This window comes from Rhamphochromis longiceps, linkage group LG12 (genome assembly GCF_057381845.1).
Source record: "Rhamphochromis longiceps isolate RC_006_pf linkage group LG12, R_longiceps_female_GT1.1, whole genome shotgun sequence".
Classification (NCBI taxonomy): Eukaryota; Metazoa; Chordata; class Actinopteri; order Cichliformes; family Cichlidae; genus Rhamphochromis; species Rhamphochromis longiceps.
Window position 1 is genome coordinate 37,206,617 of NC_140568.1, and position 12,880 is coordinate 37,219,496.

General features: G+C 41.4%; 1 protein-coding gene and 1 long non-coding RNA gene across 2 annotated transcripts; both read right to left on the reverse strand.

Annotated features, from left to right (window-relative positions):
- Positions 1-943: 943 nt before the first annotated feature.
- Positions 944-9,209, reverse strand: LOC146657818 (4-hydroxybenzoate polyprenyltransferase, mitochondrial-like). Its single transcript, XM_085426179.1, has 7 exons — positions 8,985-9,209; positions 8,067-8,233; positions 7,761-7,882; positions 7,428-7,513; positions 7,190-7,323; positions 1,713-1,901; positions 944-1,601 (listed from the first exon to the last, which is right to left on the reverse strand). The coding sequence occupies exons 1-7, from the start codon at positions 9,004-9,006 to the stop codon at positions 1,485-1,487; spliced, it is 837 nt and encodes a 278-aa protein (XP_085282305.1). The 5' UTR covers positions 9,007-9,209; the 3' UTR covers positions 944-1,484.
- A 2,598-nt stretch (positions 9,210-11,807) lies between these two features.
- LOC146657819 (uncharacterized) lies at positions 11,808-12,713 on the reverse strand. Its single transcript, XR_014914106.1, has 2 exons — positions 12,638-12,713; positions 11,808-12,556 (listed from the first exon to the last, which is right to left on the reverse strand). It is a non-coding gene; the product is annotated as an uncharacterized LOC146657819 (long non-coding RNA).
- Positions 12,714-12,880: the final 167 nt, after the last annotated feature.

Sequence of the window (12,880 nt, forward strand, 5' to 3'; positions counted from 1 at the left end):
TTCAGGTTTTACATGCTTACATATAAACACGCAGTTACTGTCCCTCCATTTAGAAAGGCAGAGGCGTCACGGTGTAATTATTTTACATGTAGTTGTTTTTTTCCTGTGTAATATTCAACATTGCTATCAATAAATTTTTCAAAAAAAAAATGCCTCTGTGCAAAATGGGTTTTAAAAACATAAACAACTGTGGGATGCTGTTTGTCCGTGATTTAGATGGGGGGGAACAAATCGTGGCAGTATCAGCCTGGTGTTATTTGTATCCCGCTGTAACTTTGCTGTATAAAGAGCTAACATCTCCAAAATGTCAGGAGTAGTTAGTCATTACAACAAATGTTTGAACTAAAAATCAAGAATGTGGGATACTGTTTGTCCGTGATTTGGAGAGCCCAGCGCTGCTCCTGACGAAGGGAAAACCAATTCTGCAGGGGAGACCTACCTTGGACTTGTGCAGGTGAAACCAAAGGGAAGTTATGCTTCACTGTATTTTCTAGTCTTTGGCTTAGAATGAAGTTGGTTTGGAAACATATTCAGCTATGCTTCAGCTCCTGCTTTGCGTTTGTGTGGGCGCCGTGCTAGCAGTGTCCAAGCTTTGTTTTTTCCCCTTTTCATGCTCAACCTGATTCAATTGCTGTGGTGGGATCTTAAGAAACTTTTGCATAAACAAATGCCTGCAAATATCAAGCTGAAGCAACACTGTAAAGAAGAGTGGGCCGAAATTCCTCTACAACAATGTAAGGAACTGATAAACTCATAGAGAAAATGATTAAGTTATTGCAACTAAACATACCTTCTATATTGGAAGATGTACTTAGATGTACTTAGTTTTTTTCACTGGACATTCATTTACATCCAGTCCAGTGAAAAACTAAGTTCAAGGTTCTTTATTATTTGTAACTATGCATGTGACAAATAATAAAGAACCTTGAACCTTGAACTTAGTTTTTCACTGGACTGGATGTAAATGAATTCTCTTTAAAATTTGTTTAAAAGTTTTAGAGTACTGAAACATCATGGGTGAGAGCAGTCTCATGTTGCAAAAGCACTAAAAAGAACCAGTAAAGTCTGCAGATCTACATGCCGACTCTCACCAAAGTCCTATAATTAATAACTGGAAGTGGTTTCTGACACATAAGCACAGGTAAAGTGGGTAAATGCTGCCTGGCCAGAATAAAAACAAAGAGCACCAATGTCAACCAGTGACTTATGAAGGATGTCGCGCAAAGACCCAGATATTTATGTGTTTTATGGACCAAAACAAAGTAATGAGGCCACTGGCGTACAGTACATTCATCAGGTAGGAGGAATCATACTGCTCCCTGGTGGTCAAAGTTATTGCAGCAATTTCAATTTAGATTTGCTGGCATTTTTGAAAATACATAAGTTGTTAAAAGAGTGCTTCTCATAAAAAACAAAACACACAAATGTAATAAAACATCGTCTCTAATTATATGAAGGCTTGTTCATTTCTTCAGAGTCTGTCTTTATTCTTTCCACAAATTCCCGACAACAATACCTAAAAACAACAACAGTCCAAGGTTTCTGTTTGAAACAAACTTTTTCCAGCAGTCTTCTGGTTTGTTGATGTCTAATGTGTAAATCTACGAGAGAAGAAAATAAATATACTTCAATGGAAAACCTAATCTTAAAACACATGAATCTGTGCATGTTTCTCATTTAAATGTTGTATTAAAGTTGACCATGATCCTCACCTGGTTTGTCAGGTGCATTGCTACACCGGTGAGTACAGCATAGTAAGGGAGAGTCTGTTCAGCATTGACCCCAGCTAATACCAGTCCAGACATCATGGCCACAACGAAGCCACTCAGCCAGGGTTTGGTTTGCTCCTGGAACCTCAGTGCAGTAGATTTGACTCCTACTTTGATGTCATCCTCCTTATCCTATTTATGAAAGACAAAACAACACGAGGTCATAGTCAATCAAGGTCCCTACTTTAACATCCTGGATCCTGTGGACTTTCCTCCTCTGACCGCTAGCCCTCGCCATCCCGCTGTGTCGCTGAGGTCTGCGCCATCTCCACCACTACGCCCCCGGAGCCGCGGTGGGCAACCCGACGCTGTGGTGCAAACTCACCGCGGAGAGCTGTGCTTTACCCCGGCTCCTCGGAGAAGAGGACCCACGGCGCGGCTACCTGGGAGTCACTCACGCAGTCCGGCTGGCGCATCTCCATCTGAACACCCCCGGTGCCGCGGCGCGGGCGTCTCAGATGGCCAGCAGCCCCCGGTAGCACCTCCTCTCTCCACGCTGGTCCTCGGGGATTCCATCGTCAGGAACGTGCGGATGAGGGGGGCGCTCACGCTGTCGTTCCCGGGAGCCACTGTTGTTGACATAGTGGACAGAATTCCCAACATTCTGGCATCCCACCCACAGGTTAACCGGCTCATCATCCACATCGGCACCAATGACATCCCCAAACAGCAATCTGAGCTGCTGAAGTTGGACTTCCTCCAACTCTTCAGCCTCCTTGGTCAGTTGCAGGTGAGTGCTTTTATCTCCAGGCCCACCCCCACCTGTGGCAGAGGGATAGGCCGTTTCAGCCGGCTGCTCAGCCTTAACACCTGGCTTTCCTCCGCCTGTGTCTCCCACGGCGTGGGTTTTATTAACAATTTTGATGCCTTCTGGGAGAGGAGGCATCTTTTTGGGGCAGACGGGCTCCACCTCAACGCCTGGGGACGCCGTTTGCTGTCCGCCAATTTGGCATTTGGCGTACAGCACTCCCGCACATCGCCCTGTCACTACCCCAAATTGACATTACCTGCAGATCTGTCTGCCACTGACTGATGTTCCCCTGGTCCCTGCTCCTATATTTGTTCCACTTTTAACAGTAATACACAAAACTCTGGACTCGGACCTCTCTCTCCCACAGTCAACACAATACCCGTCATAATCACAAACAGAGAGCAACAGAATTATCATAAATCTAGTAACTCCAAAAACATTAATAACCTCCGGCCTCTTCAAAAATATCAACATCCATTCAACTCTATTGTCAAAAATCCACCAGTCTCAATCAGTATGGCACTTTTAAATGTCCGCTCTCTGTTGAACAAGTCTTTTATTATTAATGATTTAATTTTAGATAATAAACTTGACTGTTTATTTTTAACTGAAACATGGCTGGGTTCGGATGCACCAGTTTGTTCTCACTGAGGCCTCCCCACCAAATTTTAATTTCTCTTTTTCTGTTAGAAGTGGTAAGAGAGGTGGTGGGACTGCATCTTTAGCCAACAACACACTCACCTCCAAACAAATTTTACTTGATCATTTTACCACTTTTGAATTCCACGCTATTGTTTTCAGCAGCCCTCCAGTTTCATCTGTCACAATTTATAGACCACCTAAAGACAGTGCTGCTTTTATCAAGGAATTCTCAGAATTTTTAACAAACATACATTCAAAATATAATATGATAATTTTAACCGGTGATTTTAACCTGCACATAGATCATCCTTCTGACCCTGCATCAAAAGAATTCTTAAACATTCTTCACTGTTTGGATTTTACCCAGCACGTCACACAGCCGACTCACAACAGAGGACACACTCTGGACCTGGTCATCACCCATGGGCTGTCCACCAGCGTGTCCTCTGTTGTTGACTTGGCTGTCTCTGACCACTACTGTGTGTTTTTTAACATCACCGGTTTTATTCAGCGGGAGACCTCGGTGCGAACTGTGAGGAGGCGCTATCTAACCTCTGAAGTGGCTGCAAATTTTACCAGGGTTTTAGACGAATGCCCCCCTGCGATTTTACCTGCACCCTGCGATTTGATTTTTAATCATTTCAACAGCAAACTGAAAAAAAGCCTTGACTCCGTTGCTCCACTCACCACCAAAAACATTAACGTAAAACACGTATCACCCTGGAGAAACGAAGAAGTCAAAAAACTCAAAAGAAATTGCAGGGCAGCAGAAAGGAGGTGGAGGAAAAATAAAAATACTATCAACCATCAAATATTTTGCGAGCAACTTAAAGTGTACAATAATACATTAAGGAATTCAAGAAATTCATACTTCGCCAAAATAATCAGTAATAACAAAAATAATCCCAAGGTCCTCTTTTCCACCATAGATCATTTATTTAACCCTGATTTTAACAGCTCCCAAAGAACCCCCACAGACTCACTCTGTGAGCAGTTTGCAGACCACTTCAGGGGAAAAGTCAGCGCCATCAGATCTGATATTTTATCTAATCGCGATATGTTTGTAAACACATCTGCGGGCTCGATTGTACCTGAGGAGACACTGGACAGCTTTGTCCTGGTTAATGCTGAGAACCTTAAGAAAGTTTTCTCCACAGTGAGACCCACCACATGTCTTGTAGATCCAATCCCTTCTTCACTCTTTAAAACACTTTATGGATTTTTTGAGGCTGAGCTTTTATACATGATGAATTGCTCTCTTCAGTTGGGTGTCTTCCCTGCTGCCTTTAAAACGGCGGTGGTGAGGCCCCTTCTGAAGAAGAGCAATTTGGATTGTAATGATTTTAATAACTACAGACCTGTATCCAACTTACCATTTTTAAGTAAAATCTTAGAAAAACTTGTTTTTACTCAGATTAATGATTTTCTAAATGATAGAAAGATCCTGGAGATATTCCAGTCTGGATTTAGGGTGAACCACAGCACAGAGACGGCTCTCCTAAAGGTTTTAAATGATCTTAGATGTAACTGGGACGCCCAAAAGCTCTCAGTCCTGGTGCTACTGGATCTAAGCGCAGCCTTTGATACAGTAGACCACGCTATTCTTTTAAACAGACTGAAACACATGGTAGGCCTCTCTGGTGCTGTACACAACTGGTTCACTTCCTATCTCTCTGACAGAACTTTTATGGTGAGTATGGATACATGCTCCTCTAAGATCCATAAAATGACATGTGGTGTGCCTCAAGGGTCGGTTTTAGGCCCTGTACTTTTTAATTTGTATATGCTCCCTCTCGGCAGTGTCATCAGGAGGCATGGAGTGAACTTCCACAGTTACGCTGATGACACGCAGCTGTACATCTCCGTGTCTCCTGATGACACCAGACCAATGGATGCCCTTTTTAACTGTATCTTGGATATAAGATCTTGGATGGCAGAAAACTTTTTACAGCTTAACCAGGACAAAACTGAAGTTTTAATTGTCGGTCCTGAGGCTCAGAGAGAGAAACTCTTGTCTAAATTAGAGGCATTTTCACTATGTCCTTCGCTACAAGTGAAAAACCTGGGTGTTATTTTTGACTCTGAGCTTGGTTTTATCCCACATGTTAAACATGTAACCAAAATTGGATTTTATCATCTAAAAAATATAGCCAGAGTCCGCCCAATTCTCTCTCGGGCCAACACGGAGATGCTGATGCATGCTTTTATTACCAGTCGCATTGATTACTGTAATGCCCTGCTCTCTGGTCTTCCTAAGAAGAATATTTCAACTTTACAACTTTTGCAAAACTCGGCAGCTCGTGTGCTGACGAAGACCAGAGGGCGGGCCCACATTACACCGGTTTTAGAATCGCTGCATTGGCTCCCCGTGTGTTTCAGGATAGATTTTAAAGTTCTTTTATTGGTTTTTAAATGTCTTAATGGTCTTGGGCCTTCTTATCTCTCAGATCTGCTTTTACCATATGAACCCTCGCGGACCCTGAGGTCCTCTGGTACTGGCCTTTTGATTGTCCCTAAAGTCAGGACACATACTCACGGAGAGGCAGCTTTTCAGTGGTATGGTCCTCGTCTGTGGAACAGCCTGCCGGAGGAGCTCAGGGCCGCAGAGAACGTACATGTTTTTAAGAACAGGCTCAAGACCCACCTTTTTAATTTAGCTTTTACTTAGCGTTTATTTATTTTATGCTTATTTATTCTATCCTGCTATTTTATTATTAATTTAGGCTTTACCTAATATTTATTGATTTTATTCTTATCCATTTTTTAATCTTCTTACTCTATTTATATTTATATTGTATCCCCTTCTTATTTATTTTATCATTTTACCCTGTATATAGCCTATTGTGGCATATCTCCAGTGTTTCCTCGGAGGGGGCTCTCTGCACCGGGGCTGTGATCGACCGTGGCTGCTGGGTCGCTGGGGGTCCTCTCAGCCTGGCTGGGGGGCTCCTTTGCCTCCCTCCTGCTGTGTGCCCAGCCTGGAGGCTGCGGTCTGTGACCGGCTCTCGGTGCAGACGGCTCCCTGTTATAGTGTTTCCTCACTTGGCTCATGTGAACCCAGCCCAATTTTTACTCTTTAAGTGTGCGCGTGTGTGTATGTGTGTGTGGGGGGGGGGGGGGGGGGGATATGTGTGTATTCACATCATTTATGTTAATGAGAGTGTGGGGAGTGAGTTGGAGGGTGGGGTGGGCTGCTTTTAACTATGTAAAGCACTTTGTGCTACATTTTTTGTATGAAAAGTGCTTTATAAATATTGATTGATTGATTGATTGATTGATTGATTGATTGATTGATTGATTGATTGATTGATTGATTGATTGATTGATTGATTGATTGATTGATTGAACGAACATAGGACACATTAATCTCATGTTCACCTCAAAGAAAAACATCAGTAAACACAGTAAACTGCAATCCCTTAAACTGCATTTCTTAAATATAAAGGAACAGCTACCATGTACTCACAGTTTAAACTGTTTTTAAATTAGTTTCAGTTTCTCGGTTCCTTTCTTCTTAAATTTACAGGTTCTCAACAGTCACTTTATTATGTATACCAGTTCACCTGGGCAAAAATCCCTTATTGATGTCTGAGGTTAGAGGAGAATGGACAGAAAGGAAGCTGATAGGAAGGCAAGGTTAACTCAAATAACCACTCAGAAGAACATCTGCTAAAAAGCATCTCTCAACGCACAACACGATGGGCTACAGCAGCAGAAAAGCACATTGGGGGCTCCTGTCAGGAAATTGAAGCTATCATTTGCAAGCTAAATTGGACAACAGGTGACTGGAAAAACTGCTTTCCTGGTCTGGTGCTGATGACCTTGGTCATGATTTCTGCTGCAACACTTAAATGGCAGTGTCAGAATTTGGCATTAAAAAAAGCATGTTGCCAGGTATCATTGGTTCAGGGTAGTGTTGGTGTATGAGAGCGTTCTTTTACATTTACTGCACTCAGCCTTTGGTTTAAGGAAAGAATTGTGTTTAATAGGAACGAAGTGGTGCGATCTCTCAGGCCCACTACTTTACCTGATGTGCGTATATTGTGTCATATACCAGCGTCCACATCACTCCTGAGAAGTATAGCGGGAGACACACGGACCAATCACAAGAGCCTTTAATAGCGGACCAGCCGAGCAGAGCGCCCCAGTTGAAAGTGAGTCCTAAAGTGAGAGAAGAGAACAAGAGAACAGCTATAGCTCTGATAATCTGTAAAATATTAACTCTAGACAAAGAACACTACAAGATAACTTTACACAGCACATACCCAACACAAACTGTGGCCAGTAAGTGAACCTCTTCATCAGTGGGTAGGTGATAACAAGAGATAAAGAAGCAGCACCCAGAGCTATACTGTGAGAGCATTTTGAACAATGTGAGGGAAAGACTGCAAAATAACTGGATAAATAATCACTTTTAGTTACACTATGAAAATTAACACACTGTAGTAATATTGTGATCCAGTTCAACTGTTGCACTGATTTTTTTTTCTCATGACTCGGAGGATTTAATCTAACCTATATACCTGTTCCTATTCTTCTATTTATATTTTCTTAATAAAATGTCATTAATGTTCATACATAAAATTGATTCTGAGTACCTGTAATAGTTGAGACACAAAAGAACCCCAAGTGCAAGCGAGAGCTGCCCTCCCAGGAAGACCAGCGCCTGCATTCGAGAAATCTCTCCTGATGCGATTGGTCGAGAGGCTGTGCGGGACACCTGCGCAAAAACACAAACACTTTCAATTTATCAGAGCTGAAAAATAAAGAAACACTTTGAGCAGGGGAGTGACAGTGACACAGGTAAGTCTAACGTCTGCTTAGAAATGGAAGTTTAATTTACTTTATTGCAAAAACATGTCCTGTTCTTTGTTTGGAGTCAGCTGTAAGAAAATCTCATTTACTTTTTTGTCGAAGTCTTTGTCCCACATGTCATTGATGGTGCAGCCGGCCCCTCTCATGAGAAGAGCACCTGTACCAAACAGTGTGAGCATGCCCAGATCTGGGAAGCATCCAGGGTTAGCAGCCAGAGCAATGCTCCATGTACAGGGGAGGTACAGCAGCCATGTCCCTATGATTAAAAGGCAATGAATTTCAAGGGAATTAAACAAGGAAGTAAGATAAGAACAGAAACAAAGCCCACAAAGAGATGAATGTGCAGCCAATAGCTACATTAATCTGGTGGCATTTTAAATGTGGTTTGGTTTTAGATGCATCTGTGCAGTGACACTGAAAAAATGCAGGGGCAAGATATTTTAGACTCATTGTCTTACACAGTAATTACATAAGAGTTTTACAGTTTGGTAGGATTCTTTCAAAGAACAATTTTAACAATTATTATCTACATCATGAGTTAGGGCTACATGCTTACAAAGATGCTTCCCTGTTAGTGCCAGTTAATAGCTCTACAAGGTCAAAGATGACGTGCTTATTTTAGCCATTTGTTTTCTGAAGACTGTATTAATGTTATATAGCTTCTTGTTTTGTTCTGTTTTGTTAACATGGTGAAAATGCTGCTAAAAATCGTTCTGGGCTTAAAGAGTGCATGTTTGGAATAAAGTCAAAATTCTGCAATATTCTAGATATCAATATTTTTCTTTTAAACTGACACAGATAAAAATCATTGCATAGCAGAAAATGAATGTGTAGACATGGTCATAATGACCTGCTGAAGTTAAACCTGAGTACATGAGCTTGCTTTGTCACAGTAGGAAGGAAAAACTCCCTTTTAACAGGGAGGGACGGCTATCTGTCGCGACTGGTTGGGGTGAGTGAATGAAGACACGACAACCCAACAATGTGATGTTCATATAAGTACAAACCTATAGGTTTGTCCAGCCTCATCAGCCGGAGGTATGGTTGGACGTGTACTGGTGCTGAATTTACTATAGTAGCAGCTGATAAACTGAACCGTCTTCTCCCGTTTTGCTGTGTTTCAAGAAGTCTTATTGATGACCAGATTGCAGATTGGTTCTTAGGCTTTCTCTTCCACACACGGGAGTCTGAGGGGGGCCCATCTCCAGCCTGTATCCCTTCCTTCTAGATGAAGCAGGTAGAAAGTGTTATGGTTCAAAATATTGGGGATGGAGACAAGAGAAAAACCACAATAACAACACTGGTCCGGCCGGGTCAAGTCAAACGATGATTTTAATGATCACACACGTGGGAGATGGACACTGATGCAGACAGCCTCAGATCTCAAAATGGTGGAGCATTGCTCAAACTCTTATAGCCTCTGGTTCTCCCACCTTATCATAAAAGCCTAAACATTCACATGCTTTTCTCTCACACGGCGCCTAAGCTACGACCTTGGCTCCCCGTTTATCTGCTCCTGCTGAGTTGGGGCAGAAAACTCCAGTATATTCTGTTCTCTTCTAATCAGACAAATAAGGCGATGACTTTCTGCAAACAGTATTTCTTATAACATCATAAAACAATATCATTCATCCACAATAAATCAGCAGTCTAATGTAATGCAAATCAGTTTAACGAATGCAATAGTTATCAGCTTCTTCTAATTCAGGAGAATAATGAAAACTAAAACTACATAATAATTCACAATCTTTAGTTAGGGGTATAACATGGCATAAAATAATATTATAATCTAACAATTGACATCGATAACAAGCTCCATGGTGGATCCTTTTCAGAGTGCTCAAAGCTAGCTTGGCTGGGAACATGGTGTCTCTCTGCACACACAGAAGCAGAAAGACACATGCAAACGAAGGTTAAACAAATACATTTGGTACAACAGAAACAGAGATGTGTGAAACTTTTGGCTGAAACAACCTGACTGTTTTAGCTGTTTAGGTAAGACACTGCACACACCTACATGAGACAAGCTGGTGTTACAGTAACAAGGCTAAGCTATCACTGAAAATATAATTCAATTCAATTCAATTTTATTTATATAGCGCCAAATCACAACATAAGTCGCCTCAAGGCGCTTCATAGATACAGAGAAAAACCCAACAATCATATGACCCCCTATGAGCAAGCACTTTGGCAACAGTGGGAAGGAAAAACTCCCTTTTAACAGGAAGAAACCTCCGGCAGAACCAGGCTCAGGGAGGGGCGGCCATCTGCTGCGACCGGTTGGGGTGAGAGAAGGAAGACAGGATAAAAGACATGCTGTGGAAGAGAGACAGAGGTTAATAACAGATATGATTCAATGCAGAGAGGTCTGTTAATACATAGTGAGTGAGAAAGGTGACTGGAAAGGAAAAACTCAATGCATCGTGGGAATCCCCCGGCAGCCTATGTCTATTGCAGCATAACTAAGGGAGGATTCAGGGTCACCTGATCCAGCCCTAACTATATGCTTTAGCAAAAAGGAAAGTTTTAAGCCTAATCTTAAAAGTAGAGATAGTGTCTGTCTCCTGAATCCAAACTGGAAGCTGGTTCCACAGAAGAGGGGCCTGAAAACTGAAGGCTCTCCCTCCCATTCTACTTTTAAATACTCTAGGAACAACAAGTAGGCCTGCAGAGCGAGAGCGAAGTGCTCTAATAGGGTGATATGGTACTACAAGGTCATTAAGATAAGATGGGGCCTGATTATTTAAGACCTTGTATGTGAGGAGCAGGATTTTGAATTCAATTCTGGACTTAACAGGAAGCCAATGAAGGGAAGCCAAAACAGGAGAAATATGCTCTGAATGCTACCAACACACTTGCTAACTCTAGTGTGATATAACGCCAAAGCAAGCTTACAATGAAGGTTACAATAGAGAATATACTGATTTTAAAAAGACCAAACACTGGACAGATGACAACCACATCAATACTTCCCTGCTGGGTCGTCATTGGTCGTCTCTTCTTTGAGGCTGACAGACAAGTTGGAGGACCAGCGCCTCCAACTGGTGTGGAGTGTGCATCACAATTTCCTTACTGGTTAAATAAAAACCAGGTCTCACACTAACTAGTTTTTATTTTTTATTATGGCAGCTCCATATTCAGCATTCTTTATCCAGTATATCCACTTTGCCTCCTCTGCACATGTACAAACAATCAGTAAGTTGGTTTTATTCGTTTTTGTGGTTTCTTTTGCAATCCTCAATGGGAAATAGCTACAGAGGTCACTTTCTGTCAACCATATGTATGCAATAATATAAATAATATTCAGCTTAATGGAAGCTTTTATATGCCAATAGTTTTTTTAATAGCAGTGTTTTGTTAGTTTATCTAACACTGCTTCACCTAAGGCGTTCTTAACAATTGCCTGTTTCTTTCTTTTTTTGCACTTATTAAGGAAAAAGCACCCATGCTTTTTTGGTTAAAACCATATGTTGGAAAACCTCTTTGAACAAGCCCTCTAAGTCTACTTCACTTATTTTGTTCTTGTTAACATACAAAACAACCATGGAGTAGTAGTCAGTGTAAACTGATCGGATCCTAGAAATTTATTTCTGTTCATCTGGACCCAGCGTTTAGTAGAAACATTTTATCACTTATCTATGTGACTTCTTCAGTTTCAGCCGACTGCAGGCTTCACCAACTTTACAAACAATACGGCTGCATAATGACTAAAATAACACCAATAAGCCAGAAGCTTAGTTTCAATAAAAAAAAATTCAAAGTGAGAAATAAAATAAATAAGTTCTAAACAGATTCTTAAATTTACTTGTCAAGACAGGGTAGGGCTGTGGAATATGCAACATTATTGCATATGCAAAAAACATGTGACAAATGTAAGCAGCATTACAACTGAAACCTCACTGCTCTTGCTGAACAGTGCTGCACAGGGCCCTGTTCCAAAGGGCTTCGGAGTTGACGTAAAGCGGCGATGTATGTCGGCAACCTTCCGATTACAAGGCGAACTCCCAACTCTTGAGCCACGATCGCCCCAAAGACTACAATGAGAATAGAAACAGAGCAGTGTGGCTGGTTAAGTGGTGCAGTTGATAATGAGAAACATGCTTTCATTTTGTACTTTTTTAGTATGAGTACTATTCATTGTGAGATGAGGAATGGCTGCATTCACCGCATTATAAGATCGTGAAAGATAAACTCTTAAGCCCCTTCTCGTTTGAGAGATGGTCGTTCCTTTTTTACACAAACGGCCTCCTGCTTAAAGCAGGATATCTGCCTCGAAAGGATTTGCGCATCATGAACATATAAAGAGTGAATTTGAAACATATTGAGCAAAAACTGCTGTGAAGATGTGATATGTGACACAAATCTAGATCCTTTAATTTTCCCTAGAATGTTTTAGCTTTCATCTTGTTGTAAAAGCCAGACCCTCTGCAAAAGTCTGCAACATCAGTATAAAATTTCTCTGGGATACCAAGGTGATATTGGTAAAACAAAGCTTTTCTTGCTTTCTTTGTGACCTGTGCAGCTCAGCAAGCATCGTCACTGCAAGCACGTGGCCAACTGCCTGCGATAGAAACCGAGCCTGAAAAAAGGATTTCTGTTATAAGTTTTTAATAACAATAGCGCCCATTTATTTAAATATGCGGTGCTATATAACACTTACAGTATGGAGGATTTGTTAATACCTTTCATTGGACATTATAATACCTATATCGCCGGCCATAAAAACAGAAAACAACACCATCACAAAAACAGAAAAGACTTTTAAAAGGGGGGCTTGGCGTTAAGGTATGAAATCTACGTACTTCCGGTTACTGTTTCCCCAGATTTCACAATGAACTAAGCGTGGAAGTAAAAAAAACAACAACAAAAAACTCCATACGTTTTCGTGAATATTAACAAACAC